At 52.0% G+C, this 26,285-nt stretch overlaps 1 protein-coding gene across 1 annotated transcript in view; it reads right to left on the bottom strand.

The window, feature by feature from the left end:
* Positions 1-1,568: 1,568 nt before the first annotated feature.
* Tbcd (tubulin folding cofactor D) overlaps positions 1,569-26,285 on the bottom strand; it is a gene marked incomplete at its 3' end in the record, with an annotated part of 126,673 nt that continues 101,956 nt past the window's right edge. Inside the window, exons 15-26 of the mRNA XM_070031580.1 lie at positions 23,328-23,385; positions 20,808-20,837; positions 19,441-19,526; positions 13,082-13,162; positions 12,301-12,374; positions 11,504-11,621; positions 10,464-10,524; positions 8,878-8,900; positions 5,269-5,300; positions 3,474-3,536; positions 2,700-2,776; positions 1,569-1,650 (exon numbers count right to left, since the gene is read on the bottom strand). Coding sequence (XP_069887681.1) covers positions 1,569-1,650; positions 2,700-2,776; positions 3,474-3,536; positions 5,269-5,300; positions 8,878-8,900; positions 10,464-10,524; positions 11,504-11,621; positions 12,301-12,374; positions 13,082-13,162; positions 19,441-19,526; positions 20,808-20,837; positions 23,328-23,385 — 785 coding nt within the window. The remainder of the gene's footprint in view (positions 1,651-2,699; positions 2,777-3,473; positions 3,537-5,268; positions 5,301-8,877; positions 8,901-10,463; positions 10,525-11,503; positions 11,622-12,300; positions 12,375-13,081; positions 13,163-19,440; positions 19,527-20,807; positions 20,838-23,327; positions 23,386-26,285) is intronic.

The raw sequence follows: 26,285 nt of genomic DNA, 5'->3' as shown, positions 1-26,285 counted from the left end.
GAGGAGGCGGAGGAGGGGGAGGGGGAGGAGGAGGAGGGGAGGGGGAGGGGGAGGAGGGGGAGGAGGGGGAGGGGGAGGAGGAGGAGGGGGAGGAGGAGGAGGGGGAGAGGGGGAGGAAGGGGAGGGGGAGGAGGGGGAGGGGGAGGAAGGGGAGGGGGAGGAGGAGGAGGGGGAGGAGGAGGGGGAGGAGAGGAGGAGGAGGAGAGGGGGAGGGGGAGGAGGAGGAGGGGGGAGGACTAGGGGGAGGGAGGAGGAGAGGGGGAAGAGGAGGAGGGGGAGGAGGAGGAAGAGGAGAAGGAAGAGGAGAAGGGGGAGGAGGAGGAGGGGGAGTGAGGAGGAGGAGGGGAGGAGGAGGAGGAGGGGGAGGCGGAGGAGGGGGAGGGGGAGGAGGGGGAGGAGGGGGAGGGGGAGGAGGGGGAGGGGGAGGAGGGGGAGGGGGAGGAGGAGGCGAGGAGGGGGGGGGAGGAGGAGGCGGAGGAGGGGGAGGGGAGGAGGGGAGGGGGGAGGAGGGGGAGGGGGAGGAGGAGGAGGGGGAGGGGAGGAGGGGGAGGGGGAGGAGGAGGAGGAGGGGGAGGCGGAGGAGGGGGAGGGGGAGGAGGAGGAGGAGGGGGAGGAAGAGGAGGGGGATGGGGAGGAGGAGGAGGGGGAGGAGGAGGAGGGGAGCAGGAGGAGGGGGGAGGAGGAGGGAGGAAGAGGAGAAGGAAGAGGAGAAGGGGGAGGAGGAGGAGGGGGAGGAGGAGGAGGGGGAAGAGGAGGAGGAGAAGGGGGAGGAGGAGGAGGGGAGGAGGAGGAGGGGGAAGAGGAGGAGGAGGAGGGGGAGGAAGAGGAGGGGGAGGGGGAGGAGGGGGAGGGGGAGGAGGAGGAGGGGGGAGGGGGAGGAGGGGGAGGAGGGGAGGGGAGGAGGGGGAGGAGGGGGAGGGGGAGGAAGGGGAGGGGAGGAAGGGGAGGGGGAGGAGGGAGGAGGGGGAGGGGGAGGGGGGGAGGGGGAGGGGGGAGGAGGAGGACAAGGGGGAGGGGGAGGAGGGGGAAGAGGAGGAGGGGGAGGAGGAGGAGGAAGAGGAGAAGGAAGAGGAGAAGGGGAGGAGGAGGAGGGGGAAGAGGAGGAGGAGGATGGGGAGGCGGAGGAGGGGGAGGGGGAGGAGGAGGAGGGGGAGGGGGAGGGAGGGGGAGGGGGAGGAGGGGGAGGAGGGGGAGGGGGAGGAGGAGGAGGGGGAGGAGGGGGAGGGGGAGGGGGAGGAGGAGGGGGAGGCGGCGGCGGCCCTGCTAATGTGAACAGGCTGCTTCCACATCAACAGTGTTAATGCAGTGCACAGGAACACATATTCTGGCAAGGCCTCTTGTTCTCAAGGAAAACCCTCCTCAGGCTGCTAGGCCTGCCTGACAGAGCAAACACTGTTCCTGGAATCTGTATGGCCCAGTCTCCCAATCCCCACCCCCACCCCCAGCCCACTGCCTAATCAGCTAGGTCCTGGGACAACTCAAGAGGTTTAGACAGCCCTCCCCTCCAGCCCCACCTCCATCCCTCCAGCTGTAGCTTCCAGCTGGGGCTGGCCCCTCAGCTCACTCACCAGCAACAGCAGGACCCGCCTCCCTAGGATCCTTCTTGTAGTATTCTCTGGAAAGAGCAGCTAGGGCCGAAACAGCGGTGTCCTGAAACAGAGGACATCAGTGTACAGAGCTCTGCAGTGAAGTGCTTGCCGAGGTACCAGGGTCATTCTGATGTCTAAGCAGTGACGATGTTTAAATCATGTCACTCCCATACTCTGGTTTTCTTCAAGAGTATAAATTTTCCACCTTTTACCAAATTATAACCTTTCTTTCATATATATATATATATATATATATATATATATATATATATATATATATATATATATATATATATATATATATATGCTTTGACATCTATCAGACACAGTGATCACGTTAAATTTGCTGTACTAATTTAAAAAAAAAAAACAGAATTTGGTTATTTCTTCCAAAAAGTGTTAATTCCCCATCTTCTTTTTTTTTTTTTTTTGGTCGGTCGTGGGGCCTGAACTCTGGGCCTGGGCGCTGTCCCTCAGCTCTTCAGCTCAAGGCGAGCGCTCTACCACCTGAACCACTTCCAGCCTTTTCTGCTTATGTGGTGCTGAGGAATCCAGCCCAGGGCCTCATGCGTGCAGGCAAGCGCTCTACCACGGAGCCACCTTCCCAGCCCCAGTTCCCCATCTTCTATGACCGGGCGAATAATAAAATGAAGCCCCCCTCTTCTCCTTCCCGCCGGGAGCACTGCAGGGATAAGGCAGGCTCGCTTGAGCGGCACAGGCCTCACAGAGGGGACCGCAGGGTCTCTGGGGCCTCAGGAACAAGAGAGAGCCTGGGGCGAGGAGGAGGAGAGACCAGCCAGGGCAGAACAAGATGGCGCAAGGCCACATAGAGCAGGTCCACCAAAAGGCTGGAAGTGGAGCTGTGTGGCTCAAGTGGTAGACCACTGGCCTTGAGCTAAAGAGCCCAGGCCCAGAGTTCAATCCCCACGACCGACCAAAAAAAAGTTAGCATTCTGGTCACTAGGGGCCACCACGGCTTCCTGATTATAAACCTGGCAGCAGGCCCATGCCAAATTCCAAATGTAAGGATGACACTGATGGCACAAAAAGGGCTCGCGATGCAGTATGCCACTTGCCATGCAGGGTAAGACGAGCTCGTGCCCAACACACCTTGATCTGCTGTCTAGACTGGGTTGAAATAAGGTAGAGACTTCTCAGAGTGTCATCTATCAGCCATTGCCAGCCATCTGCCAAAGACAAAGAGATGGTCACTTACCAAACTCAGAACACTCAGTTGTATTTAAGCAGATAGCCCCTCTGGGAGGGACAGAGAGACCGGAGTGAGCGCTGCAGACTGCTCAGAGTCCGCAGGCTTCCCGGGTACAGGACGCCAGGAGAGACCAGCTGGAGACTGCTGCAAAGCCAGGCAGAGGCATGAGAAACGCGTTCGCTGGCTTGGTCCTTTCACCAGAGCGTAAAGCTTCAAGCGGTCTCTTCCTCGCTCACACCTGGTCTCCACCCATGTTAACCTGAATATTCAACTCAACTACAGTGAGCTGGGAGGGGGCAGAGGATGCTTACTCTAATAAACTAGGAAACGAAAACCTAGTGACGTCAGGCTGGAGGGCAAGGCAGGTCCGGGCTGGGGCGCCTGCTGCTTGGAGCCCCGGCCCTGACCCCGGCACCCTGTCACCCAGGTCCTCAGGGGGCCACCAGGGCCATAACCATGGCGCTGGGTGCACTGTGACAGGCTGAGCCACAGCTGGGTCCTGGGCAAGGGACAAGAAAGGGACCTCCGGCCACAGGACCTCAGAGTGGTTTCAAGACAGGCCTTCTACACTGCGACCTTCTAATCCCATGCTAACAGCCTCACTTTTTACTTTGTAACTTGAAGCAGTTGTGTAAGAAAATCCTATATACACTCTTGAAAAGAAAAGCACTTACCTATGACAGGATCACCTTTAAAGGGCATTCTGGAAAGTGACAAGTTCTGTATTAAAACGCACACTAGGGGAAGAGAGGAAAAGCACCATTAGCACTCTGAAGCGCCTCTCACAGCCCGGACCTGGCTGCACGTCACGGTGTGCTCTGCCAGCACCAAGCTCTCCCCCACCTCCCTGCTCGCCGCCAGCCCAGCTGCCTCCCCACCGGGAAGATACCTGTATGCACCTGCGGATCCTGGCCTGGTCAGGATCGCTACACAGGCTGAGATGCAGCTCAGTAAAAGAGCATTTATCCAGCAAAGCAGGGGTCAGTCCTCTCCCCTAGACAGACTGCAGGGGTAGGGGCTCTGCATAAGGAGGGCCTGACTATCACCTCAGAGGACACAAACACAATGCAAAAGACCTGCGTGAGCAAGGCCATCTGTACAAGTGAACAGGGGCTAAGGAGAAGCATCTAGTGCTATCTCAGGCCAGGACCACCTCCAGGTCAGAGGGAGTGCTCCTGTCACAGGCAGCCATGCCAGTCTGCCTGAAAGACAAGAAAAGACCTGCGAGTCCAGTTCATGGGTGTCGGGCAGGTCCACCACACCAGTTCAGGTCAGGGGCACGCTGCGGGAAGACCCAGGAACACAACAGCGGGGCACAGGGCCCTCAGGGAGAGGCCCCTAACAGCATGGACAGGCATTCAGCTCCAGTGAGTCCGTATGACAAATCGGTGCCATGGAGGGTTGATCACCGTCTCACAGGGAGCAGCTACTGGGTGCTACTCAGATGGCACGTAAGGGCCATCCTCTCCTAACTCCTGAGCCACAGTGACAACCAAGTCACACCTGCCGCAAGTGATCACTCCATGCCCTGTCCTCACGCCTGCCCCAGAGTGATCACTCTGTGCCCTGTCCTCACGCCTGCCCCAGAGTGATCACTCCGTGCCCTGTCCTCACACCTGCCCCAGAGTGATCACTCCGTGCCCTGTCCTCACACCTGCCCCAGAGTGATCACTCTGTGCCCTGTCCTCACGCCTGCCCCAGAGTGATCACTCCGTGCCCTGTCCTCACACCTGCCCCAGAGTGATCACTCCGTGCCCTGTCCTCACACCTGCCCCAGAGTGATCACTCTGTGCCCTGTCCTCACGCCTGCCCCAGAGTGATCACTCCGTCTACTGTCCTCACACCTGCCCCAGAGTGATCACTCTGTGCCCTGTCCTCACACCTGCCCCAGAGTGATCACTCTGTCCCTTGTCCTCACACCTGAAGCTCAGTGACCTCCTGGTCCCCTTATTTCCACACTTCTACACACATGTTGCCTTTAGTGGACACCTTTTCTTCCTGTAGATCTGCTAGATGCTCATCTCCCCTCTCCTGCTCAGAGACCACAGTGGCAGGCCTCATGCACCAGACAGGGGCTGAACAGGCTACAAGAAGCCTAAGGTATTCACACAACGGCATCTCGTGTGCTCCCTGCAGACACTGACCGACAAACGTTACGTTTAATTTAAATTCTATTTCAGAAAGGAAGATGCTCCCTTAGCTCCTTCGGTTCACTGTGTTCACCCCACGGCCAGCCAGCCTCAAGGCTGCTCAAACTGACCAGGGCCCCGAATCTGAGGACTGGAGCATCAGACACAGAGAAGCTGATGCAAGGCTGGTCATCTGTCTCTCAGAGCATGAGCTCCACCGAAAGGAACCACCACCACCCACGGCTACAGAAGGGCCAGGGATAAAGGACAGATGTGTGCGTCTCAGGACGTTGTCCCATGGCCTGAGCAAAGGCTCCGCAGCTTCTGTCTTCAGACCTACCTGCTTGTCTCATGAGCTCTCCTCCCAGGCCCCTAAAAAGCCAGTGAGAACATTCAGAGTTAAAAATCTCCTACTACATAAAGCATTAAACATCCCACCAAGCAACAGATAAAACTTCAGCTGCCCAAATACAGTAAAATACTAATGAGGTAAACTTGTCACCAAAAGCATTTTACTTCGTTCTCTGGGAAGAAATGAGAAGCTATGACAAGAGCATCCTTTGGCGGTCTTGCAGCTTTCTAGGACATTTGTTGCTCACAGCACTGAAAACACCCCTGGACGAGGAGAATGCACTTCACATGCTGTTTAACATCACTTCACAGAGATGCCAGAGCAACCCGATGGGAATCACTCCTGCGCTCGCGCCCAGGGGTGCCAAGAAGCTCCCTGGCAAGGAGCATAACTCTGACTGAGGAGGCTGTGGCTTCTGGTCCAGACAGAGGAGCAGGGACGACATAAACAGCTAAAAACAAACAAAAAAAACTGGACGAAACACATGAAAGTTCTGGAGTAGACCCTGGGAGACAGAGAGTAATACTGAAACCCCGGAGCACCTAGAGGACTGTAGGGGCAGAGAGGGCGGCACAGAGTGTCACGCAAGTCCCCAGGTGCCTAGCCATCCCGTCATGGCAAGGAGCTGAAAATGGACACGGGCATAGCCGAAGCAGGTGGAGACTGCAGTGGGGTAGGGAGCAGGAGCAGCCTGTGGCTGACTCTAAGCTGATACTGGACAGAAGACTGGCCTGAGAGAAAACACTTGGAAGGTGAAAGCAGGCCCTTCCGGAGCCTTCAGTGGGCCGGGAATGGCCCCTCCTCCATCAGAGGGGAGGACTGGATTGTTCATGACAGCCTGCCAGGACCCTCGGAGAGGGTGCATCAGCAACTGGCTAACTGCTCCACACCACAAAGACTCAAAGCACGCCTGAAGGACCCAAACATGCACAAGACAGAGAAGAAAACACAGTCTGTCTGGACCATAACAGGGGCTGGGAAGGAGGCTCAGTGGTAGAGCGCTTGCCTAGCATGCATGAAGCCCTGAGTTCCATTCCACAGCACCACATAAGCAGAAAAAACAGAAGTGGCGCTGTGGCTTAAATGTTAAGAGTGCTAGGCTTGAGCAAAAGCTCAGGGACAGTGCCCAGGCCCATAGTTCAAGCCTCTGGATTGGCACAAAAACAAAACAAAAGGAACACAACAATCCACAAAATGTGAATTTCAGAAGGTAGGAATCCAATGAAGAACCAAGAAAATATGACCACACTAAAAGAATCAATTATGTCAGCCCAGAAATGTTAATATATGAGGTCATTAGGACAGCTGCCACATCCTCCCCAAGTCTGAAAAGGTGAAGGAAAACAAGCAGCACAAATAGAAAAAGTAGTAAAACAACATCAGGGAAATGTCAAGAAAAATTCAGACCCAGGACCAGAGGCTGACGCCTGTCATCCTAGCTACTCAGGAGGCTGATCTCAAAGCCAGCCCGGGCAGGAGAGTCCAGGAAAGTCCCGTGAGACTCATCTCCAATAAACCACTCAGAAAACGGGAAATGGTGCTATGGCTCACATGGTAGAGCGCTAGCCATGAACTGAAGAGCTGAGGGACAGCGCCCAGGCCCAGATTCAGGCCCCACCACCAACCAAAAAAAAAAAAAAAAAAAAAAAGACTTTAGAAACACATCAAGCGCAATTAACAGCAGATTGGAAAGAGCAGAAGATAGGGAATGTACTCATTATCTTGCTCATGTAACTGTAACCCCTCTATACAGTACTTTACAATAAAAAACGCTAATTTTTTTTAAAAAAGAGCAGAAGAAAACTTTAAGCATCAGAAAGCAGATCTGTGATGGGGGAAGCAAGGGGTGGGAGTAGTGGTGGGGCATGGTAAAGTTCCTTCTTTTTTTTTTTTTTGGCCAGTTGTGGGGCCTGAACGCTGGGCCTGGGCGCTGTCCCTAAGCTCTTCAGCTCAAGGCTAGCACTCTACCACTTGAGCCACAGCACCACTTCCAGCTTTTTCTGCTTGTGTGGTGCTGAGGAATTGAACCTAGGGCATGCAAGGCAAACTCTACCACTGAGCCACCTTCCCAGCCCAAGTTCCTTCTTCTAAGGAAAGAAGGAACTCATACGGTTGGCAACGTTTGTCATGCTGATTAATTTTATTTTGTATGAATTGTTAACTTAGTGAACAGTCCCCAGGACAGCAACAGCAGAACAAAAGACCCCCTACTTCTACTTTGCTAAAGTCTGAAGAGTGATGCGCGTGAGCCAAAGCTCATCTGGAGACAGTCTCAGGCTTACACAACTTTCCTAAGCCTGCAGTCACTGGCTCCCCCTGCCAGAAACTCAGCTGAGGCCCAGGGTCGTGGTCCTGACCCACACAGCAGGCCGAGGCCCCAGCTCCAGGGCTGAGACCCCTCTGCCCGCCACTCATGAGAGGCTCCACAGCACCATCCCACGAAAGTGGGTCACTCTCCAAACCGCTGTTTAAGATAACAAAGTCTCTTCTGCTAGTCTAGGCAAATGCTACAAAAATTAAATACAAACAAGATTTTTGGAAGTCAATTCATCATTCCACTGAAAAGGCAGAACTTTTACTCAAACCTAGGTGGAGTTCAGGAGCCAGCTCTGACATGAGCAGTAATGGAAAGATTTAAAATGACCTCGCTGGACAGAAATGCACAAGACCACAGGATGTGTGACAAGCAACAGAGCAGCGGGTCCCACAGGCCCTCAGACCAAGCCTGGGTAGCTGGGCCCCTGGGAGTTCCGAGCAGCCACACGGCTCGGGGGTCCCGTGTACCACCTGTACTCTCCAGGGTCTAAAACGCACAGTGAGCCAAAGGCAGGAAGGGGCGGAGGAGCCCCGCGGGATTCCACCCTTTGAGAGAAGCATATTGCTTACACCTGCAGCAAAATGCTGCAAAGAAAATGAAACAGAGTCAGAGTAGGAGAAATGTGGCTGAATCCCATGTGTGACAAGTGCTGGTCTGGACACGGGGCAGGTGTCCCTCGAGAGGAGCCCCTCAGTGCCAGAAGACACTCACGTGCTCAAAGATAAATGGGAATGTCTACAGCAGCTTCATTCCACACGGCCCCCGTGACCTGAGCTCACACAAGACCAAGCACTGCAGGACTCACACACCACTGGTGCTACACAGCGATGAAAATCAACAAAACAGTAACACACCACATGGTAAGCCTCAGAAGCACTCCGTGAGCGAATCAGACATAAATAATTTCATACAATCAGATTCCATAGAACCCTATGACAGGCAAACTGCAAAGGCTGAGTGCCCTGGAGGGCCGGGGTCGAGAAAGCTTCAGCAGCAACTCCTCTTCCCCTTGGAGGCAAACAACCGTCCACCACCACAGAAACACAACACCCGAAACGTGGGGCACAGAACCTGTCATGTGAATCTCCACAAAGGTATCTGAGGGCGTGAGACCCTCATGTCCTCGAACACTGAGTCAAGGGACAGTTGCACCTCCTCAAGCAAAGTAAACCCAGAGCCTAGGAATGAGGACAGAGCAACGCTGAGCTGCTTGTAAGTGCGGTGCGGGCTCAGCACCGGTTCTTAGTGGGAGTCAGCATCAGCTCTGTAACACGGCTTACCTGTAGAGATGACGATCATAAAGCTAAAAAAAATAAATGATTGAAAATGAGTCATTTCAGAAATGTGGGTTTTTAAGCAAGACTAGTCTATGTACAATATACAATATAGCAACAGATGGAGACAACCAGTCTCACCTCAGCTCAGCCAGGCCGTGGCTAAGCGCTATAGGTGGGTTATCTTGAAGGGAAATGTCGGAGCAGAGTGGCCACCCCGAGGGAGAACAGGACTAAACCTCACCCTGGACCCCAGGGACGACCCTGGCCTCCCTTGAAGAAAACTCACCATGCCAAAAGGACATGGGTATTCTTGCCTTTGAGGGAATTTAAAAGCACTTCAAGGCATCATCCTCAGCTAAAACTTGCTAGATGTTTATTTGCTGTCACTAAACATTTTGCTTTGTTTTCTTTTGGGGTAGGGGTCAGTGGTGAGACTTGAACTCTGGGCCTGGGCGCTGTCCCTCAGCTCTTCAGCCCAAGGCTAGCACTCTACCACTTGAGCCACAGCACCACTTCCAGTTTTCTGGTGGTTAATTTGAGATAAGAGTCTCATGGACTTTGCCCCTCCTGGGCTGCTTTTGAATAGCGATCCTCATATCTCAGCCTCCTGAGAAGCTAGGATTACAGGTGTGAGACACCATGCTTGGCTCCTGAGCTCTTTTTTTCCTCAAGGCTAGTACTCTACCACTTTGAGCCACAGCGCCACTTCCAGTTTTCTGACAGGTAACTGAAGATAAGAGATGCATGACTTTCCTGCCCAGACTGGCCTTTGCCTCCTGAGTATTTAGGATTACAGGTGTGAGCCGCCACTAAACTCTTTAAAGTGCCTTTTTAGTTCTTACAAAAACTGACATGGTCTTTTATTATCTTTATTTTACAGCTAGGAAACCCTGACTCAGCTCAACTGCCTTACTGGGCTACCTCCAGGGCTAGCAAGAATGTTAGGTTCTACTTTAAAAAGAGATGCATAGGCAAGCTAAAGAAATGGTATTGCTAAAGTCATAAAGTTAGTGGCAGGAATACAATAAGGACCAGCCCATTGCCATATAAAGGGCAAATCTGAAGGAACATAAAACTCTACTTGGAACAAGACAATAAAAACCACTTAATTCTTCAGATGATCTTGAAAGGGTCATTTTCTTCATATTTTATCTTTTGAGTCACCCAGAAGCTTTAAGAATCTCAAAATCCCAGAATGCCCACAACTTTTCTCCAGAGAAATACGTGCACAAAATTTTGGGTTTAACCTCAAGAGACTCAAGATCATAGCCAGGGACGAACAGGTGAAAACCAAAGGCACTCTGCCATGGGAGTCCCCACCCCCTCTACAAGACACATCTGTCTAGAGCACCCCGGGCCGGCGGCATGCCCTCCACCTGCAGGGCCCTGCGCTGTCCGGCACCCAGTGGGCCCCGGAGCACACTGTGCAGCGAAGACCACAGAACAACTCTGCCGCCAGGAAATCTGTATCCCGCCTCAGTGAGTCCGAGGGCCTAGGACTGACCCCAGTAAGTCACACTTGGTCCCTCTCCAGGGCAGACAGCCAGGTGCGCGACGCTTTGCATGCAAAGAGTATGCTCCACACAAACCTGCTGGTGGATCTGCTTCAGGCCCTGCACCACCTTCTCGTCGAGGTAGTCGGTGACAGGCCTGCAGAAGGACAAACACAGAGCTGAGGCCACAAGCACCACGCCTGCGCCCAGCACAAACGAGAAAAAGGTGCATTCAGAGAACCGCCTCCCCTTCAGGCCGTCTCTTGGTCCCCATTTCTGACTTTAGATACAGCTGTGTCGGGCCACAGCCAGCGGCCGTCAGGCCCCCTGAGAAGCTCTCCCCTGGCTGGTGTGCTGAAGTGCCGGGCAAGGTGGAGACAGGCCCCACAGCGCCTGCCGCCATGCTCGGGGAGGCTCTGGCGTCCAGGAGTGTGGACTTAGCAGGTCTCCCTCACCTCATTCACCAGTGATTCACTGCTACAAGCAAGCCTAGCCTACTAGTGAAGAGTGAGTTCACACTGAGCACTGTTACATGACGGGCAGAGAGCAGCATGGGTCTCAGGCATGCACTCTGGTAAACAGCCCTACACACACACCATTGTGGTGCACTGCTGGACAGAGTCAGACCCCGTATGGCCCCACTAGGAAACGACTCTGTATTTTGCCCATGCCCCTTTCCCACAGCCCAGGAGAGCAAGGCCCTCAGCAAGTACCCAGGCCACCCTGACGGCACGGACGCCCGTGGGTAGAAAGAGGGACCGCAGCCCATCTGCTGTAACCCTGCCCAAGTCACTTATGGCAACAGAAGTGACTCCAACCACAGGTCTTCTCAAGCTGGCGTCCAAGAGCAGGTCACAGACATGGAGGAGTCAATGAGAAGAAAACCAAGCAGCTCTTGGAACATGTGGCCGGCATGGCCTCTGCAGACCCTGCACTTCCTAACTGGCTATGATTCTATGAATGAAGCCAACAGGGTCACCCTCAGACCTGGTGGACTTTGAGCCACTGAAAAACCTTAAAGCAAAATACAGGAACCTAAAGACAGTGACGACTAAAACTAAGCAAGTCAGAACAAAATGTCCCCAAGCCCCAAATCACAATGACATGGCTTTCCAGAATGGAGTGGCATTTCCCACCTGTCTCTCTGAGCTGCCAGCTTATACAGGGCATAGACAACCTCTGCACAGGCCAGAATGGCCCCATGCCGTGTGTGCAGATCTGAAGTCGATGTCATCAACAGCAGGGCTGGAAACACTGCAAAAGAAAGGCAGCTAGCAGGTTGGCAGGTACACACTGGAGAGCCTGCATGCGATCCTGGATGCCGCCTCTGAGCCACTGCCACGAGACAGGACACGGCATAACACATGTTCGGACCAGCACAGGCACCGGAGCTCCCAGACACATACTGACAGACTGAGGTGGCGGACAGCCCAGCTTGCAGTCTGCCCGCCGGCACCAAGGCCTGCTGGGGATGCTGATGGCGGCAGGCAGAGCACAAGACACACATGGACAACAGGAGTTTGTGCTCCAATTTTCCACTCATTTCTGCTCAGACCAAAGAGCCGCTGTCTTTGGCATTCAGAAAAGAAAGGCAAGATTCCAAATCCTGACCACATGCCCAGGCTACAGACACTGACAAACCTCAAACCATCATCTACTATAGTAGCCTGAACTGCCCATTAATCATGATGGTTTCTAAATCTAGACGACCCACGGATTCCTTGCTATGTGGTGACGCCCGCCCCAGCACAGCCCAAAGCTCCCAGGGTACACATCCTGTCACCAACTTCAGGTTCTGTCCCACAGCGTTAGCAAGAGACACAGACCATCATCTTCAGCCACCAATCAGAAGAGTACCGAGTCTTCCTGCTGTGTGCACACGTGTGTGCACATGTGTGAAGAAGGCCCTGCAGGAGGTGGGACCCACACCTACCATGAGCAGCACTGTACTCGGGCGCTCGCGGGACCAGGTTGTGCAGCGCCTTGGCGGAAAGCTCTCGAATGGCTCTGAGAGAAGCGGAGCACTGTTAGCAAGGAGGGATTCGCAAGCCCACGCTCACCACGCACGGCCACAAGGCAATGCTGTGTCAGCCAGTGAATGAACCACCAAAATGTGGATCACTCAGCCACTACAATGTGGATCTAAGGCCTAAAGTTAAAGAGTGGTTTTCCTGTTTTTAATGGTTCTATAAAGAAAAACAAAATATATTAAAGAGACCTAAGGCATTACTATTTGACCCTTTAAAGGAAAAGTCTGCCAGACTGTGTACATAGGGTCAATGCATTATACTTTACGACAAGCAACTCAATATGAGACAAAGGATATTTTATAAGGATAAAGGACAAATACAAAGGCATAAAAATGTCAGACAGACATGCACCTAAAAAGAGACTCCTATCCAAAATACAGAATGGGAAAACTGAGATGAATGAAACAAGAAACAAAAATATAAGTAACAGTTGGAGATTTCAATAGTGTAAGGATTTAGTCTAATTCATGGGCTACACGTTTTCACTCTCGGTTTTAAGTGCCTTGTTGGCTGACAAGCTGATATGAGAAAGAAAGGCAAAGTAGTTTATCCCACCGGGACACACATACAGACCTCTGTTCCTAACACGTATATTCTGTGTCCCAGATGCCAGTGTGGCTCATACGTAAGCTCACAAAGATGCTGGCGGTGAGGAATTCTTAGGGAACACAAGACCGAACTTACCTATCCCAGTGGTTGACTTTCATGGTGACGAGATGATCTATCAGTGACTGGGTGTATTCTGGAAAGCCAGCAATAAACACACTGAAATAGACAACAGTGAGGGGCGATGAGGGTTGGAAGGGGCCTGTACCCTCACATGCTGCTCAAGAAGAATGCAAGTTACACAATTACTTTCAAAAACAGTCTGGCCATTCCTTCAAAAGTAACACCACCAGCCAGATGACCCAGCCCTTCCTTCTCAGCCTCGGCAGTTACTAGACAGAGGAAAGTGATCCCCACAGACTCACACACCCAGCACAGCAGCTGTGAGCCCGCACAGCGGTGACCGGGAGCAGAGCCATCACCTGGGTGCAGCTGTCAGAGCACTTCGCAGCACAGAGGAACGGACTTCAGACAGAGAAACATGAATCTCAAAACTATGCTAAGCAAAAGAACTCACAGAAAAGAGTATGGACCCCTTTAGCTCATTTAGACAAAATGCAAGAAAATGTACATCCATCTGTAGGAATGGAAGCAGAATTTGTGGCTGAGACGTTTCCTGCGGGTACACTTATGTCAGACTTGGGAACTAGACATTTCGTGTGAATATATATGACTTATGTCAGAATATAGAAAAGGTAAAAGATATTTTAAAAAAACTAGCTGGGCACTGGTGGCTCACACCTGTCATCCTAGCTACTCAGGAGGCTGAGATCTGAGGATCTCTGTTCAAAGCCAGCCCTGGCAGGAAAAGTCCATGAGAGGCTGGGAAGGTGGCTCAGTGGTAGAGTGCTTGCCTTGCATGCATGAGGCCCTGGGTTCAATTCCTCAGTGACATATAAGCAGAAAAAGCTGGAAGTGGAGCTGAGGCTCAAGTGGTAGAACACTAGCCTACAGCTAAAGAGCTGAGGGACAGCGCCCAGGCCCAGAGTTCAGCCCCCATGACCAACAACAACAACAAAAAAAAGCCTGTAAGACTCTGTCTCTTATCTCCAGCAAACCGTAAGTGGTAAAGTGCTGGCCTTAAGCTGAAGAGTTCAGGGACAGTGCCCAGGCCCAGAGTTCAAGCCCCACCACCAACAAGGAAGGAAGGAAGGTAGGGAGGAAGGGAGAGAGAGAGGGAGGGAGGGAAGGGAGAGAGGGAAGAAGGATGGAAGGAAGGAAGGAAGGAAGGAAGGAAGGAAGGAAGGAAGGAAGGAAGGAAGGAAGGGAAGGGAAGGAAGGGAAGGGAAGGAATGAAAGAGAGAGAGAAAGAGAGAGAGAGAGAGAGAGAGAGAGAGAGAGAGAGAGAGAGAGAGAGAGAGAGAGAGAGAGAGAGAGAAAGAGAGAGAAAGAGATAGGAAATTGAAAACTGCCCTGGGGGCTGGGAAGGTGGCTCAGTGGTAGAGTGCTTGCCTAGCATGCATGAGGCCCTGGGTTCCATTCCTCAGAAAAAGCCAGAAGTGGCGCTGTGGCTCAAGTGGCAGGGGCTTGGGCCTTGAACTGAAGAGCTAAGGGACAGCACCCAAGAGCAGAGTTCAGGCCCCACAACCAACAAAAAATTAAATTTTTAAAAAATGCCCTGGATTCGTAAAGAAACCACAAAAGAAAATAAATAGAAGGCCAATAAGCACAGGAAAAGATGCCCATCTCCATGGGAGGGAAATGCAAACGCTCTACCCAGCAGTGGTAAACTGTGAGGAGATGGATCAATGACTGATTCCATGTATTTCTGAATCGTATATTGCTTTCAACACGAAGTGCAATCTGTAAAACTTCCATCTATGTCTGTTGGGGGGGGGGGGGTGCGCCAGGGAGGTTTACTGATACCAGGGCTTGAACTCAGGGCCTCCTGCTCTTGTTTAGCCTTTTTCTGGTTAATTGGAGATGAGTCTCACAGACTGTTCTGCCCTGGCTGACATCCTCAGAGCTCAGGCTCCTGAGTAGCGAGGCTGACGGGAGTGAGCACTGGCGCCCACCTTTGCTTTATTTTAGGACTTGAGTGCAGGGCCTTCCGCTTTTCACCTCATACCCATGGTGTGGCTGACATCTGAGCTGCTTTCTGGCTCTGGCTCTCCACCTTCCGAAACACAGGGGGCTGAAGCTCCACACTGGGGCTTCAACTCGGGGATTCTTGCTCTCCCTTGGCTTTTATTTTTTTTTGGTCTGGTCGTGGGGCCTGAACTCTGGGCCTGGGCGCTGTCCCTCAGCTCTTCAGCTCAAGGCTAGCGCTCTACCACTTGAACCACAGCGCCACTTCCGCCTTTTTCTGCTTATGTGGTGCTGGGGAATTGAACCCAGGGCCTCAAGCACTCGAGGCACGCGCTCTACCACTGCGCCACCTCCCGTCCCCGCCCCTGGCCTTTTCACTCAGGATTGGCACTCTATCACTTGAGCCACACCTCTACTTCCAGCTTGTTGGCGGTTAGCTGGAAATAAGAGTCACATGAACTTTCCTCAGCTGCCTTCGGAGGCTACGGAGCACCTCCTGGTGACCTGCCTAGAATGCTCCAGGGCCTGGATTCCATCCCTTGTACCACAAAAAGTAGAAGTTCCATCTCGTAGAAGGAACATAGGAGAACTTAAAAAGAACCTGGGTGGAATGAGTTAATTCGGTTTTTGGGAGAGCGGGGACACAGAAAGGGTAGGACAAATGGTGAACAAATGTAGCAGTGAGACTCACTAGTGTGACACTATGTTGAAAGGGAAGTATGCAGCTTGTAGGTAGGATAGGAGAGGGAAGGAGGAGCATGGTTCAAAAGAAATGTACCCTTTACCCAACTTACGTAACTCTAACCCTTCTGTGCATCACCTTTACAGTAACTATTTTTTTTCTTTTTTCCCTAAAAAAAGATGAAACCTGCCAGGCACCAGTGGTCCACGCCTATAATCCTAGCTCTTCAGGAGGCTGAGATCTGAGGATCGTGGTTTGAACCAGCCCGGGCTTCAAAAAGTCCCCATGAGACTCTTATCTCCAATTAATCACTCAAAAACAGAAGTGGCACTGTGGCTCACTGCTAGCTTTGAGAAAAAGAGCTCCGAGACAGCACTCAGACCCCAAGTTCAAGCCCCATGACCAACAATAAAAGAGGAGGAGGAGCTGGGACGGTGGCTCAGTGGTAGAGCGCGTGCCTTACATACAAGAGGCCCTGGGATCCATTCCTCAGCACCACATAAGCAGGGAAGTGGTGCTGTGGCTCAAGTGGTAGAGCTCTAGCCTTGAACTGAAGAGCTGATGGACAGCGCCCAGGCCCAGTGTTCAGGGCCCACGACCAAAAAATAAAATAAAATAAAATGAAACAAAAAGTTCTGATATAGGAGTACGCAGGAGGCTGCAAGGACACACCACCAAACTAGAAGTAAATAGGGGAAATATTACAGAATCTCAAATTCCCAAAGAATACAACACAATAAATAGACAAAAGAATCATCAATCATTAGGAAAATCCAACATAATAAGCTATGACCACATACTCAATACCATCGCGTAAAGTTAGACAGACCACAGGGACACTGACACAAAGACAGGAACACTAGGCACAGATGGCTCTGGAGAAAAGAGACAGGAACAGTGGAAACTGACCACAGCCCCACTGGACAGCCGGGAAGACAGAGGCACTGGAGACAGATCATACTCCATAATGCAGACATGGAGACACTGGAGACAGATCATACTCCATAATGCAGACATGGAGACACTGACACAGAGACAATGGAGACAGATCATACTCCATAATGCAGACATGGAGACACTGGAGACAGATCATACTCCATAATGCAGACATGGAGACACTGGAAACAGATCATACTCCATAATGCAGACATGGAGACACTGACACAGAGACACTGGAGAGGGATCACACCACATCTCTCAGATACAGAGACAGTTGAGAAAAAGCACTTCACACAAGGGAGACAGGTCCAGAACCCTCTGAATGATGGGCCACACTGGAAAACTGTCTGGCCATTGTTAATAACTCGGGACCCAGGTATCTGCGCTACTCGGGACTGGCAATCACGTACTTCAAATGGCAGATGTCCCTCACAAAGGAGCCTCTGCAGCGAAGGAAGGAAGTGCCCACACAACCCAGAAGGCCACACTGGCAGGCCAAGCGAAAGCAGCCTGGGAGCCTTGGCTAGATGAGCTAGAACCCCAGCTTCTGTCGCGTGGCAGCAGGCCGGAGACGCCTGAGGCGAACAGGCCTTGTCCGCCTTTACCATGGTGACAGGTCAGAAGTTGCCAAGATGCACACACTGAACACACATAGCCTGTGTGTCGTGAGCACTTTAGCACAGCCCTGAGAGAGCTGTGCTGCTTCTCCGGCCATCTCTCCAAGGGATCTTTGTTTAGTTTTGATTCTGGTCAAACACCCAGTTTCCCAAAGAGCCTCTTCTCTATCCAGTCTCCAGGGGGATAGTCCCAAGGCCCCGGCGCAGCACAGGGAGAACAGACCACAAAGCCTGCTCTGGCACCCCTCAGGATCTCCTCCTCCCTTGTGCCTCTCCTCCCGCCGCCCTTCACATCACAACACCCTGAGGGCACCCTTGCTCCGTGGGCCAGTCTCTAGGCCCTCCTCAGCCCCCATTTCTAGCCATCTGAACACAGCCCTGACCCACCACACAGCATCAGGACCTTTGGACAGTCCAAAGATAACCCAGTTCAGGAGCAAAGCCCTGGCCAGGTACCCTGTGGTGCAGGAGTAGAGCACCGTCTCTCACATACCCTGGGAATTTCAGAAATGTAAGATGCAGGGCTGGGAAGGTAGCTCAGTGGTAGAGCGCTTGCCTTGCATGCATGAGGACCTGGGTTCCATTCCTCAGCACCACATAAGCAGAAAAAAAAGCCGGAAGTGGCGCTGTGGCTCAAGTGGTAGAGCGCTCGCCTTGAGCTGAAGAGCTAAGGGACAGCGCCCAGGCCCAGAGTTCAGGCCCCACAACCAGACAAAAAAAATGTAAAATGCACTCAAGAAAGAAAACACTGGAACCAGATCACATTTTGCGGAAAGCTTTTACAGAATGCAAATAACAGATTAAGTTTTAGGTTGGAGTAGAAACCTTTGTGACAAGTAGAATGCACCAAGGCCAAATTTAGCTCCTAGTTGTTTTACCCTAGGAATTAAGGGAAAGGGGCAGAGACCCCACATATCACAGACATCAGATGATCAATAATCAAAGAAAACAGAAGGAGCACAAGAAAAAACTGATGGGCACAAAGGGGCATGAAATACTGAGGACAGATGGCAACATTACTTGCCCTGGGTTCGATTCCTCAGCACCACATAAGCAAAAAAAGCCAGAAGTGGCACCGTGGCTCAAGTGGTAGAGTGCTCGCCTTGAGCTGAAGAGCTGAGGGACAGGCTCAGGCCCAGAGTTCAAGCCAACAAAAAATAAATAAATAAAATAAATAAATAAATAAAATAAATAAAATAAAGCGGTCAATACCTTGATAGCAATAAACATAATTTTAAAACACAGTCAAATTCCTCTCAGGGGACAGGCCAATCATTACTTTTGTTTTTTTAATCTGCCAAAGTTACTTATGGAAAAATATTGTGTTTGCATGGTCTGCATTGTGGGGCTGTTAAGGAATCTATCCTGAGGATATAAAATAATAATTAAAAAAAATACAACAGGCATGTGTCTTCTAATTCAAGGTATATAAATCACTTTATAGCCACAACTTGTATGTACATTAGCATTGCAATAGGTTAACAAAGGCAAGTGAAGTAATTTTCCCAGTACTTAGGTCATATAAGTAGAAATGATTCGATTTGATTTCTGCAAACTGTAGTTTGGATGTTAAATATTTATTATGTGCCCTGATTTCCCGAGTATCCGTTTCTTGCACATCAGATAAGTAACCGAGAGATAGCTTCAGCTTCGAAACATGTTTTATTGAAACAGAAAACAGTCACTTCTAATCTCAGGTTTCATTTTGAGAGAATATCCTTGTGACAAACGGGAGGAAAGCTGTCATGGAGAAGGACACACATAGCTTTGCTTGTGGCTATTTCCTGAAGAACCTGAGTCCTGAGCAGCGCTGCCTCAGCCAAACAGCACAGCGAACAGAACATGCCCAAGAAAGCTGACTGGAAATTGGCTTTTTCATTCAAGGCTGGTGCTCTACCACTTGAGCCACAGCACCACTTCTAGCTCTTTTTTTTTAAGTGGAAATAATCGGAAGTACGAGTCTCATGGACTTTCCTGGTCAGGCTGGCTTCAAACTGCAATTCTTAGGTCTTAGCCTCCTGAGTAGCCACCTGGACAAGTTCTGATTTTTCACACATAAATTATTTTCACTTAGAGGATATTCCAGAATGAGGAAAGAAAATGGTGGAAGGTGAATTCTGACATCTTTTCAAAGAGAATAGTGTATTTGTATGATACATGTTAAAACTTACCTTATAACCAGGAAACAGTTAGATATGCTGCCCACGGCAAAATAGTCAGCTGTAGTCAAAATATCAATTCCATGAGGGAAAGTGCCCTAATTTAAACAAAAAGTAATTGGAGAAAAAAAACAAAAAGTAAGAAATGGCTGGAATGCAGAAAGGTACCTCAAGTCACGAGCCACATGGACACATCTATACTTGGAAACAAGGGCTGGCCGGCACCACGCAGGCCGCAGGTCACAGGACTATGTCAGTGCTCTTCCTGCCCACTGGAGCCGAAACGATCCAAATCCCTAAGACAACTCATTTTTGAAACTCAAATGTTTCCATTTCAAAGTCCTATCTGTGTGTGTGTGGGGGGGGGGGGTCGTGGGGCTTGAACTCTGGGCGCTGGGCCTCCGCTCTTCTTCCAAGGGAGGACCCCGCTGCCTCGCCCACACAGGGGCAGCAGGAGGCTGGGTGTGGACAGTCTTGGACAGGAGGCAGGTGGACAGAATGCAGTCAGTTTTGGTGACAGGACCCATCTGTCTAGAGGGGCAGGCCTGGAAGGAGGAAGGAGTACTCAGCTCACTTTGTACTTCTGAGCTTCCCAACACTCTCACCACATATATGTGTCTTCCCATGGCAAATACCGAGTCCCAAATCCAAAACATGTCGTCTCGGCCCAGACCTCACGCGCCACCTCACCCCTCCACAGAACGGCCTCATTCCTAAGGCTCTGCTCCTTTCCCCTCCCCGCCCGCAATGGCCCTCGTACCTAGGCACCTCGCTATCACAAACCCCAGAGCTGGGTCCCCAGCAGCGTTCTCAGATGTGTGTGCATAGGGATCCTTCCTCCTGCCCAGGTCTGGCCCAGATCCAGACCGCTCTCCAGCCTCAGCCCATCCTCCTGACTGCCTGACCATGTGGACTCTGGACCCCAGCCTTGAGGCAAGGCTGACCTGTGATCGCCATCAGGGGGGCAGGACACGTGCCAGCACCCCCAAGCACAGCTCTCACACGACTGAGCATCAGGGGGAGTCACGGGCTGCAGGTTTCCAGAAAACAAGACTACAACTAACACCAAGGGAGCTGGCTTCTGCTTCACCGGGGAGCTGGCTTCTACCGGTGCAGCACACCCTGCTAACCGCCCTCAGCGGTGGGTGAGGGCGGGCCTGACCACAGGAAACGCGTCTTACACACAGTCTCGTATCAGTATACAGGTATCGGCACCTCCAAGCCCATGAGGTAGTCTGGGACCAGAAATACACTTGCCTGCTGTGAGCTGCATTCTTTACCCACATCCAACAATGCAAGAGAAGCCACAGCTTTCAAGGTTCCCACCTTCAAACCTGCAGGAAGTTTCGGGGAATGAAAGATTTATAAAGTGGCCTTACCTGTCTCCCCACATTCTCCTGGAAGGCAGCCTGAGGAACAGAAAGAACAAACAAAGCAGGTGAGTGAGGTTTGCTTCTGCTAAACATCAGCAGATAAATTCAAAACAAACAGTGCGGTATAAATGACCCATGGCTTTATTTTTTAAATAAAAGTCTTCCTTGTTGGCTGAACATGCCCCAAGGGCGGTTTGTCACTGTTTTTACGTCCTGGTGCTCTCTAAAACCACAATTGAAGAATTCAATTTATAAAATCAGACACATCCTGAAAGTAGCCTATCACTGGGAAGACAGCTTCAGACCAGAGCCCCTGTGAAGGCCCCAGAAACACAAAATGGAGAATGCCAATAGGTCAGCTAAGTAAAGCCAACACCTGAAAGGCTCCTCCTTGTGGACTCTGACAGCTCTCAGGCGCCCTCAACAGCTTGGGGTGGCGGAGGAGGAGGAGGAGGAGGAAAGCCCTTGCTTGTCCAAACCTAGCAGCCCTAATCAGCTCTGAACAGGATGCCCAGGTCCTGCATGCCAGGCACAGAACAGAGGCTGACAACAAGATCCCCATCCCTGTAGATACCTCACCATTCCTCAGCGGCCTTCCTCCTGCCCCCACCTTGAACTGTGCGAGAATGCCACCAGGCAAGGCAGGCTGTCTAGTGAGGTGACAGTGACCCCTTACTCTACCAGCAGGCCCAGCCTCTCCCCAAAGCATCTAGGGATGATTTCTCTAACTATGGCTACAAGTAGGCACCACCTCACCTACGGCTAGAGCAGAGTGCAACCTGGCCATGCTGATTCACCTCAGCAGCAGAAGCAGGCTGAGAGGGGGCAGAGAGGAGGGTCTGGAGCATAGGCCAAAGGCCGGCGTTAGAACCCCGCCTGGCCTGGGCATACAGGCCAGGTGCTTCTGGAAAATACAGCAGATGCACTGAAAGAAAATGTACTAACAGGTTCAGGCCCCGGTGTCTATGCACCACCCTCAGCAGACAAAAGAGCACTGAGGGCCAGCGGCTTTCTCCATGGAGAGAACTCACTGGAAGGTGACCCACATAACCTTTACATTGAGGAAACACTTTTTGCAGCTTTTTCTTTCTTTCTTTCTTTTTTTTTTGCAATGAACTAATTAAGGAAAAAATGCAAAGGAAATAAAATTGTCAATTAAAATACAATGTAATATTTAGGAATATATTTACTCCTCTGGAGATATCATCAAAACCATACTCTAATGCCACCCTGAAAGCATAAAACGTGAATCTTGGAGAAGGGGGTTGGCGCGGCCCAGCATGAGGCTGACCTCGCCCGGAGCAGTCCTGACACAGGCAGAAAAGAGCTGCTAATGGTCAGGATGGAGAGTCAGGCTGGTGCCTGGCCTCAACACTGAAACCCCTTCTCACAGACAGGAGGGCAAAGAGACAGTGGAGCTACAGAGCTTCTGGAAGGGTGAAGAGGTGGGCAGGAGTATTTGCAAGCCACATATCTGGTCAAGGGTGACAACTATGATCTACAAAGAGCTCTCAAACTCAGTTTAATCCAGGCACTGGTGGCTTGCACCTGTAAGCCTAGTGACTCAGGAGGCTGAGGTTTGAGGGTCAAGTTTAGAAGTCAGCCCAGGAAGACAAACGCAAGAGCACCTTATCTCCAATTCACCAGCAAAAACTCCGAAAGAGGGCTGGGAAGGTGGCTCAGTGGCAGAGCGCTTGCCTTGCATGCATGAGGCCCTGGGTTCAATTCCTCAGCACCACATAAGCAAAAAGAAAAAAGCCGGAAGTGGCGCTGTGGCTCAAGTGGTAGAGCGCTAGCCTTGAGCTGAAGAGCTGATGGACAGCGCCCAGGCCCAGAGTTCAGGCCCCACGACCGGACCAAAAAAAAGTCCGAAAGAGAGGTTGTAACTCAATGGTACAACCCAGTCTTGAGCAGAATAAGCCAAGAAAGAGCAAGATGCCCTAAGTTCTAGTCCCAAAACCAGAACACAAAACAAAAACCTCAGTTCAAGCCCTTGTACCGGCATGCTCACACGCTCTCTCTCCCTCTTTCTCTCTCCTCTTCCTTTTCCTCCTCCTCTTCCTTCTTCTCTTTCCCTTCCCCCCTCTCTCAAAACTCAGTTAAAACAATCCAATCAGACCATAGACCAGATTGTTACAAACCCACATGACCCAAGAGGGCACACAGACAGTTAAGGCTCAAGGTAAAGTAACCATCAGCAAAATGGAAAGCCCACACACTCTGCAGCCAGTGGCAGGTCCATGAGGACAGGGGCATCAGGACCACACACACACACACACACACACACACACACACACACACACACACACACACACACACACACACACACACACACACACACACACACACACACACACACACACACACACACACACACGTGTCGCATCCCCCAGTGCCCCTCTCGCTATCTACTGTGGACACCGGGGCCAGTGTGCAGGTGTGCCAGGAAGACAGGGGCCATACACCTCACAGTGCACAGTCCAATCTCCACATCCAGGAAAGAAACATTTAAACAAGGAAACTTACAGATGCTGCTCTTCTGCAGTTCACGTTTCGGTCAAAAACTGTAACAATGAGTAGGGCACTATAAAAGAGAGAAAAATGATCAAGTAAAAGGAACTCTCCAAAGCAACAGACTTCATGACAGTGCTCACGCATGACCTGCTTGGCTCCCCACCATCTTAAGCACCAAGAGGCTCAAGACTCCCAAAGGCTGAGGCAGACTAGTGTGACCTCCCAGATATCAGGCAGCACAGGGCCTGAGGTGGCTGGCTCCAAGCAAGGGCTATGACGGAACAGACACAGCTCAGGGCCTTGGGCACCATGCTCTTCTCCTGCTATAGGGTGAGATGTAGACATCGCCTAGAACCAGTGGTTCATGCCTGTAATCCTAGCTACTCAGGAGAATGAGATCTGAAGATCGTGGTTCAAAACCAGCCCTGGCAAGAAAGTCTGTGAGACTCTTATTTCCAATTGAACACCAGAAAGCACAAGTGGCACTGCAGCTCAAAGTGGTAGAACCTTAGCCTTGAGCTGAAGAGCTCAGGGACAGCACCCAGTGTTCAAGCCAAGGAAGGAAGGAAGGGAAGGAAGGGAAGGAAGGGAATGGAGGGAGGGAGGGAGGGAAGGAGAGAGGAGAGAGGGAGGGAGGGGGGAAGGAGGGAGGAAGGGAGGGAGGGAGGGAGGGAGGGAGGAAGGAAGGGAGGAAGGGAGGAAGGAAGGAAGGAAGGGAAGAGAAGGGAGGGAAGGAGGGAGAGAAAGAGAGAAAGAAAGAAAGAAAAGAAAGAAAGAAAGAAAGAAAGAAAGAAAGAAAGAAAGAAAGAAAGAAAGAGAGAAAGAGAGAAAGAGAGAAAGAGAGAGGGAGAGAGGGAGAGAGGGAGGGAGGGAGGGAGGGAGGGAGGGAGGGAGGGAGGGAGGGAGGGAGGGAGGGAGGGAGGCAGACAGAAACAGGATGTGCCCAGAGGACAGGATCTGGTGGAGAGGTGGAGACGGGCCAGCGCTGGCAGGGCCTCAGCACCGCGCCTTCCAGAGCACAGGGAGCTGACCGGCTCAGGTAGTAGGAAGAAGCCTGCACACCCTGCAGGCGGCTCACCCAGGAAACAGCACCACGCCACAGCGTGAGTGTCCCTCACAGGTTGAAATCTACCCACGGTGAAGCCGAAGAGAAGGGAACGGGAGGTGCTGACTGTGGGTGTTTAGAACGGTAGGCCAGATACTGCGTCCTCCATTCCCAGCTTTCGGAGCTGCAGAGCAGGCACAGTTCCGGAGCTTTGGGCCACAGCCTGCCTCACCTCCCCGCAGGTGTCCACACATCATCCTCGGCAAGGGTCAGGATCCTATACGCAGGCACAGAAGCAGAAGGCACCCAAATACCACCTCATGGGAGGTGCCTGGACACTGGGAAGGGCTGAGGCCAGGATCGACAGACCAGGGTGAGTGCCAGGTCTTAGGGGGCCAGAAGTAAGAAAATGCTCAAGAGTAAGCAGGGTCAAGTGAGAGGACAGACAGCCAGCAGAGCCCCAGCTGGGAGGCCTCAGTCAACAAAAGGAATCCCAAGAGCCTTACTCTAAACCCCAAGATAGGAATACCGCTTCAACAAGAGGAGGAGGGGAGGAGGCATTCTTACAAAGGTCGTCTGGCCGACTCAAGTGGCCAGCCTGCAGGAGACATCCACGCTCCACCTGTCCTACACACACAATGGCTTCTGTGAACCGTCTTAGACTTTACAAAACCAACCACAACCTGCACAAAGCTATCCACCCGCTGCATTTGGTATTTAAAACTATTCTCATATAAACTGAAATTTTAAGTATTGCACTTACATGCGACTAAGAGCTTTGTGGGCCTGGGCACAGGTAGCTCACACCTGTAATCCTACCTCTGAGGATCACGGTTCAAAGCCAGCCCAAGCAGGAAAGCATGTGAGACTCTTAAAACTACAAAAAATCTGGAAGTGGACCAGTGGACCTGTGGCTCAAGTGGTAGAGTGCCAGCCTTGGGCACAAGAGCTCAGGGACAGCAGCCAGACTGAACGTAAGCCCTGGGACATGTACCAAAAGACAAAGAGCTCTGTGAGGGTGTGTGAGGGTGTGTGTGTGTGAGAGAGGGGGGGGGTGTGTGTGCATGAGGGTGTGTGTGTGCGTGTGTGTGAGGGTATGTGTGTGCACGCGTGTGTGAGGGTGTGTGTGTAAGGGTGTGTGTGCGTGTGCGTGTGCATGAGGGTGTGTGTGTGTGAGGGTATGTGTGTGTGCACGCACGTGTGTGAGGGTGTGTGTGTGCGTGAGGGTATGTGTGTATGAGGGTATTGGGTGAGGGTGTGTGTGCATGTGCGTGCGTGTGCATGAGGGTGTGTGTATGCGTGTGTGTGAGGGTATGTGTGTGAGTGGGTGGGTGGGTGAGGGTGTGTGAGGGTATGTGTGCACGTGCGTGTGTGCGTGTGCGTGAGGGTGTGTGTGTGTGAGGGTATGTGTGTGTGCGCGCACGTGTGTGAGGGTGTGTATGCATGTGTGTGTGTGAGGGTATGTGTGTATGAGGGTATGTGGGTGAGGGTGTGTGTGCATGTGCGTGCGTGTGCATGAGGGTGTGTGTGTGCGTGTGTGTGAGGGTATGTGTGTGAGTGGGTGGGTGGGTGGGTGAGGGTGTGTGAGGGTATGTGTGCACGTGCATGTGTGCGTGTGCGTGAGGGTGTGTGTGTGTGTGAGAGTATGTGTGTGTGCGCGCACGTGTGTGAGGGTGTGTGTGAGGGTGTGTGGGGGGTGGGTATGAGGGTGTGTGTATGTGAGAGAGAGGGTGTGTGCATGTGTGTGAGGGTGTGTGTGTGTGAGGGTGTGTGTGCACGTGCACGTGCGTGTGCGTGAGGGTGTGGGTGTGGGTGTGTGCGTGAGGGTGGGGGGTGTGCGTGAGGGGGGTGTGTGTGAGGGTGTGGGGGGGGTGGGTATGAGGGTGTATGTATGTGAGAGAGAGGGTGTGTGCGTGTGAGGTGTG

This window comes from Dipodomys merriami, unplaced genomic scaffold, assembly GCF_024711535.1.
Source record: "Dipodomys merriami isolate MVZ:Mamm:240054 unplaced genomic scaffold, mDipMer1.0.p SCAF_202, whole genome shotgun sequence".
Taxonomy (NCBI): Eukaryota; Metazoa; Chordata; class Mammalia; order Rodentia; family Heteromyidae; genus Dipodomys; species Dipodomys merriami.
This window is presented reverse-complemented; position numbering and strand designations above follow the sequence as displayed.